The sequence below is a fragment of the Heteronotia binoei genome, chromosome 17, assembly GCF_032191835.1.
Source record: "Heteronotia binoei isolate CCM8104 ecotype False Entrance Well chromosome 17, APGP_CSIRO_Hbin_v1, whole genome shotgun sequence".
Taxonomy (NCBI): Eukaryota; Metazoa; Chordata; class Lepidosauria; order Squamata; family Gekkonidae; genus Heteronotia; species Heteronotia binoei.
The window spans coordinates 56,807,195-56,813,585 of NC_083239.1; the positions used below are offsets into that span (position 1 = coordinate 56,807,195).

Here is a 6,391-nt window from a genome sequence, read left to right on the forward strand (position 1 = left end):
GCTAAGGGGGGGGGCTTCCTCAGAGGAATGAAGTCCCCCAACCACAGAACAGCAGCTGGAGAACTCGGGTGTCAAACGCAACTTGGAGCTGCTCTCTCCCTCCCCCATTGGGAATGCCCTGAGGTCTCCTGCGGTCAAAGCCCACCCCCACTCCTGCCTTCTGGAGCTGGCAGGCCCCCCCAGGTGGAGAGGGAGGGAAGGAAGGGCCCAGGATGCACCAGCTGCCAACCCCTTTCCAGCAAGGCTCCTGGCTGCCCACTGGAGAGCTGATGGGCTGTGGAGGTTTTGCAAGCAGCATCCCCTTGGCAGGCACGGCCCCCACAGCCCACGAACCTTCCCCAGGGGACTGAAGGCCAGCTGCGGCAGCCATTGTGCCGTGGCCTTCAGCTTCTGTGGCAGCGACCCCCACACTGTGTCACCAAAGAGGTCGAGGGCTCCAGGAATTGATCTTGAGTGGTGGGTCTGGGAACAAGCTCTGCCACCATGGTCAGCTGCCCAACAAAGACGGTGCCCTGCCTGCCCGGGGACATGGGGCAGGGGTGGAGGGGCCAGAAGGAAGGGCTCAGGCGTCCTCAGAGCTTCAGGGAGCACGTGCCTTACGCAGCAACCCCCAACGCAGGTCTGATGCTGAGGTGGGCAGGTGACCTCTCTGGGAGGGAATTGACATTTACTGGCTGGGGGGGGGGGGGGGAAGCAAGACTGGCTTGGGGAGAGGGGCTAAGCTCTTGGCGTGCACTTGTGCCCCCACTCTCCTTGCCTCTTCTACTCCCTCCCCTCAAGTTCTCCAGCAGGTGGTCTGGTCATTTCAAGGCAGTATCTCCCCCTCCCCTCCCCCCCGCAGCCTCCTCCATGTCTGCCAGGCTCTCTCCAGCCACACCCAGCTGATCCCAATCTCCCTCCCCCCAAAAAATTCACCGCTGTTACTGGAACAATAAAGGTTTTCTGTTAAAGACTGGTGTTGGCCTCAATTGGGAAATGGGCGGGGGATTGTTGTCCCCATATTTAGCAGGTTCCCCAGTAGAGCTAAGCAGATGTAGCCAGCGGTGGGTGGGGGCAGTCCAGAAAACTGCTTGTTTAGGGGGCAGCTCCACCCCCCCATGTTAAGGGGCTGCCAGGTCTTTGAAACTCATGAATATTTGGAAACCCAAGAAACAGAGAATTTGGCCGGCATTCTCTTCCCTGCCACCTGCAAAGTCCAGTCCCCTACCGCAAAGGTGTCCAGTCATTCTGCATTACATTAAAGTGTGTGTCAGAAGCCCCAAACAAATGCTTTCCAGGGCAGAGAGTCCATTCGCCCTTCCCGTCTCTCTTCAGTCCTGTCCCTTGGAAGGTGACTGTGCTTTGTGCTCACCTGGGCCCCGATATTCATCTCTCGAAAAGTTTGTCTTTATTGGCAATGACTTTATTAAAAAATAAAAACCACATTTGTAATCAAATTGATCAGGTTGTGTACAAAACCCATAGAAGACGTGTGTGTGTGTAATCCCCCCCTCCCCCGTGACATTTCCTCTCTCTAATAAGAAGAGCAGACTGGCCCCAAGGAAGGGGCTTCCTGCCAGATCGGCCAGCGCCAAGCGGAGGGTGCAAAGATGGCAGAAGAAGAGAAAATGGGACTGTGGCTCCCCTCCCCTGAAGGGACAGGCTGAGCCACGGCCGGATCTTGCCCATCAAGGGCCACAGAGGGCCAGACTCCACTGCCGAGTAGAGCAGCTGCCTTTAAGCACTAACCCCACACCTGTGCAGGTAAATCTGAACAGCCGCAGAGAGCATCATGCCCCGTTCAAGCCAGAGTATCTGTTTTGCCTCTGCTGCCGGCCTTGGGAGAGAGGCCCTGCGAAGGGAGGAAGCGAGAAGCTGCCCTTCCAGCAGGTGCCACGCCTGCCAAGGACCGTGGCGCTTCGGCCGCTATCTGCTGATGGAGGCATAGTTTGGCTGCCCCCCAGGGCCGAGCGGGGGCTGGACGGGGGTGGCCTCGGCTGGCGGCTCCCTCGAGGGAGGCCCGTGGCCCTCCAGGATGCGCTGGTGGCCTTCTTCTTCTTCTTCGTGGGGCGGGTCCTGGGGCAGGAGGACCAGGTCGGAGAGGCCGTGCAGCTCGGCGGCCTTGTGGAAGGTCTGCAGCAGCAAGAGCATGGCCACCAGGCCCAGCAGCAGGTACACTGGCAGGGGGAGAGACGAGGAGGCGGCAGGTGGAGGAGGTGCATCCCCAGGAGCTGGGCTCCTGTGCTGCTGCCCCAGCATCCCTTGCCCGACCCCCTGCCAGGGGGAAAGCAGGAAGCCAGCTCCGGCCACACCCCCTAGCAGCCTCTCTGCTGCCCTCTAGCCACGGCTGGGGGCATTGCATCTAGCCTCCCCGGCTGCATCTTGGCTTCATCCGTCCCCCTGCCCAGCCAAGGTTACTGCCAAGTTCCCACGGCAGAGTCAGGAACAGAAGGAACAAGCAGGTTTCCTCGGACACAAGGGGTGCCAACCCCAGCTGGGGCAATTCCTGGGCCTTTGAGCGTGAAGCCTGGGGCTGGCAGAGTTGGGCAAGGGGGTGGAGCGCGGGGGGAGGGGGGGACCACCCACCCAAGCAGCCCCTTTCCCAGCACAGCTGACCTTTGTCACCTGTGGAGCAGGTGTAATGGCCGGAGGTCTCCCCCCTGGGACTGGCACCCCTCTAGGACTGCAGAGATGGACATCAGGGGACCACAGCCTCTGCCCCCCGTCCGGTGGCAATTTAATGGGCCGGCCCTGCATGCGGCCTCTGCTGCCCCGCCCCCCGCCCCCCGAACGTACAGGGGTGCTCACCTGTGACTGAGATCTTGTAGAGGGGGCGGAAGGGCTGCCCCGGCTGCTCTCCCGGGACATAGTCCCCCAGGCCAATGGTGCAAAGGGAGATGAAGCAGAAATAGAAGGCGTCCAGGTAGCTCCAGGACTCCTCCAGAGTGCTGAAGATGGCCGCGGGCACCAGGAAGAAGGCCACCAGCACCACGGCCGCCAGGACCAGCAGATGCCCGCAGGAGAGGATGCGGCGGGTGTAGCCCCACTTCAGGGCCAGGGACTCGAGCGGGCCGGAGGTCAGAGCACTGACGAGGCGCTGCACGGTGGCCGTCAGCAGCAGCATGGTGAAGGGCACCCCCAGCAGGGCGTAGAAGATGCAGAAGGCCTTGCCGGCATCGGAGAGGGGCGTGGTGTAGCCGTAGCCTTGGCCGAGGAGAGGGGAGGGGAGGGGAGAAAGGGGCCATCAGCAGGAGCAGAGCCACCGGGAAGGGGGGAGGCTGGCAGAAGCAGAGCAGCCTGGCGTTGGGGTGGGGGGCCCTGCTCCTTCTCCACCCCCCACCCCCACTCTCTTCCTGGACAACACCCCCCCCCCCACTGGGCACCGCAGAAGTGGGCTCTGGAAGCCGAAGATGTTAGCCTCTGGGATGGAAGTCAAAGACCCAGCAGGCCATGGGCTCTTCTGCTTTGCCTCGCCCCCTCCCCCTGGACAGGAGCAGCACTCCAACTCTGCTTTCTTCGAGGAGTCCTCTCCTATCCCCCTCCAGGAACCAGAACAGCCAGAAACAGAGGAAACCTGCAACCCCCCAGCTCCTGCCAACCACTGCCCCCCCAGCCACCTCAAACTACATCTCCCAGGCACTTGGGGGGGGGGGAGAGGACCCCCAAGTCAGCTGCCCTCAAGTCCGGAACCCAAGGTGGCCAAAGCCTGGGAGACCCTATTGGAGGAAAGAGCCTGAGGGACATAAAGAAAAACAGGGGTGGGGGGTTTCTAACACAAAGCAGGCAGAGGCAAGAGAAGAGGAGAAGAGACTGGATTTATACCTTTGCTAGCCAAAGGCGTCTCAGAGTGGCTTCCAATCTCCTTTCCCTTCCCCTCCCCACAAGAGACAACCTGTGAGGCAGGTGGGGCTGAGAGAGCCCTCACAGAAACTGCTCTTGAGCAGAACAGCCTTGAGAGAGCTTGAGGCTGACCCAAGGTCACACCAGCAGGTGTATGCGGAGGAGGAGTGGGGAATCAATCCCGGTTCTCCCAGGTAAGAGTCTGCGCACTTCACCACTGTCCCCAACTGGCTCTCAAGAGAGACCTCCTTCTCGGGCTCCCATCACACCAGCACTCTGAGAAGGGACAAATGGAGCCCTTCACTATACAACAAACAAGCAAACTGTGGCATTTGTGGCTGGTGGAAGCCGCAATGGCTTTAAAAGGGGGCCAGGCCGATTCACGGAGGCGAGAGAGGCCCATCTGTGGCTACCAGCTGCCCCCCCTCTGAGGCAGTCCCCCTTGGGGTCCCAGAGCCAGGGGGCAGGAGCAGGGAAGGCCTCGCCCTCTGTGCCCTGCGGGTGACCCTCACCCAGTGGCAGCAGGGGGGTCATGTGTTAATCCGGCCCAAGCCGTTCCGGGCAGTGGCTTGGGTGAGCGGATTAAGGCTCCTTTCCAACAACGGGAGCCCCAGTCTGGGGTGGGGTGGGGAGGGGGGCGTGCCAGACAGAGGAGGCCCCAGGCAGCACGCAGGCCAGCTGACCCACAGGCGGGGGCTGAATGGGAGCCTTTGTGCCCAGCGGCAGAGGGGAGGGGGAGGCAGCGCCCCTTCCAAGCAGCAGAGGGGACCCACTGATCTTCTACCGGGGCACGTTCCCTCGGCCACCGGGCAGCCTGGGTGAAGCAGAGACCTGCCAGGAGACTGGCTTGCTCCTTGGCACAGCCGGTGCAGGTGAGGTGGAGACAGAGGTGGTTTGGCCCACCGGCCCCCAAGGAGAACGCCAAAAGCAGTGGGGATTGCTGCTGGCCAGGGCCCGTTGTTCAGGGGTACAGCTCCAGGCAGAGACCTCTAAGCGGGCTGCTCCCTCCCGGCCACGAAGGCCGAACTCTCCCCACCTTCCTTCAGGCTGCCAGCCGGGCCCTGCCAGCACAGCCCCCCCCCCCCGCTAAGCCCCAAGGGTGGCAGCAGCAGCAAGGGCCAGCTGGGCTCGGCCAGAGAGGGGTTGCTGGCCCCGGGTGCGGAGGAGAAGATGTGGTCCCTGCCCTGGAACTGCCGGACGTGGCCCAGCCTCTCCCCAGCGGATGAGTTGGCTCTGCTGGGTGTCACAAGATGAACCGACGTGGCCCTGGCATGGTGCCCGCCCAGGAAAGAAACAGGGCACAGGGCAAGGGGTGTTGCCCAGGAGGAGTGCCGGCTGCGTGCTCTGGACCCTGCCTCTCTTCCCCTGGGGGGGGGGTGCATCCTCCAGTCTGCTCCTAGCAGCAGGCTCAGCTGAGGGAAGCCCCCCGCCCCATCTCCCACAGGGACTGGCCGAGCTCCCTCCCCCAAGCCCAGCCCCTGAAGGCGGAAACAGGCGGCCGCTGTCGAGGAAGGAGGAAGCAGGGCACACTCCCCTCCCCAAGGAAGCCAAGGGCCAAGGAAGCGCAGGCAGCCCCTGGAGCCGGGGCGGGGCGGGGGGGGGGCGGTGTGAAGGCCCCGCACAGCAGCCTGCAGGGCCCGGCCCCGGGGGCTCCTTCCTTCCTTCCTTCCTTCCTCGTTGGGCTGCGCCGCCCCTGGCGCTCTTTCCTCCGGCGCCTCACTGCGGACTCCGCCTGTTTCGCCCCAGCCGCCCCGGCCCTTCCTCTGCCCGCCAGGCTCGCAGCGCAGCGCAGCGCAGGACGGTGGAGGCTTGGGGGGCCTCCCGCTTCCTCCTTGCCGTGGGGGGCGGACGGGCCCGAGGGGAGGCGGCTCAAGCGGCGCCCCCAAGGGAAGCAGAGCGGCCTGGCGTCCCCCCCCTTCCCGCCCCTGCCGGCCCGCGGGGGCTCGCTCACCGACGGTGGTGACGAGGGTGCTGCAGAAGAAGAAGGCGGAGGCGAAGTCCCAGTTGGACGGGGCGGCGGCGGCGGAGGCGTTGGGGGGCGGCGGGGGCGGCAGGAGGGCGACGCCGTGGCGGTTGGCGCGGAGGACGGCGGCGAGGAAGTGCTCGAGGGCGGGCTCGGGCAGGCAGGGGCTGCTGGCCAGGAAGGCGGCCTTGAGATCGCGCAGCTCGGCCCGCAGCTGGCTCTCGTAGGGCCGCTCGACGGCCGAGATGACCAGCGCGCCCAGCAGCAGGTAGCCCGCGTAGCCCAGCGCGAAGAACGCCAGCAAGGCGCAGCGCCGCATGGCCCTCCCGGCAACCCAGCGCCCGCCGCCAGGCCCCGCCCCGCCTCTCTGCCGGCCTCTTTGGCGGCGCCCGTCGGGCGGGGCTGCCGGGGGCGGGGCCTCCAGGGAGGAAGAGGGCCTCTGGAGAGCCCCCCTAGCCCAGCCTCCACCCCCGTCGCCTCCAGGCGCAGGCAGGAGCGGGTGGCCAAGAAAAAGACCCCGGAGAGCCGGTTTGGCCAGCGGTCCTGGAGCGGGGTTGTGTCGCCGTCTGGCCACCTTTTGGGCCCACTGGGGCTGTGGTAGTTGTGAAG

At 64.5% G+C, this 6,391-nt stretch overlaps 1 protein-coding gene across 1 annotated transcript; it reads right to left on the reverse strand.

Moving 5' to 3' along the window:
- Window positions 1-1,380: 1,380 nt before the first annotated feature.
- KCNK6 (potassium two pore domain channel subfamily K member 6) lies at window positions 1,381-6,103 on the reverse strand. The gene is made up of 3 exons (XM_060258366.1): window positions 5,771-6,103; window positions 2,788-3,183; window positions 1,381-2,156 (listed from the first exon to the last, which is right to left on the reverse strand). Exons 1-3 carry the CDS (start codon window positions 6,099-6,101, stop codon window positions 1,906-1,908), a joined length of 978 nt encoding a protein of 325 aa, XP_060114349.1. The 5' UTR covers window positions 6,102-6,103; the 3' UTR covers window positions 1,381-1,905.
- Between the last annotated feature and the right edge of the window lie 288 nt (window positions 6,104-6,391).

Bases quoted from the DNA above. Each gene is read 5' to 3' on its own strand.
- KCNK6 (XM_060258366.1), bottom strand. From the start codon at position 6,101: ATGCGGCGCTGCGCCTTGCTGGCGTTCTTCGCGCTGGGCTACGCGGGC. The intron at 3,184-5,770 runs GTGAGCGAGCCC...TCCTCGGCCAAG, and splicing joins CACCCTCGTCACCACCGTCG to GCTACGGCTACACCACGCCC. The intron at 2,157-2,787 runs GTGAGCACCCCT...TCCCCCTGCCAG, and splicing joins CTACAAGATCTCAGTCACAG to TGTACCTGCTGCTGGGCCTG.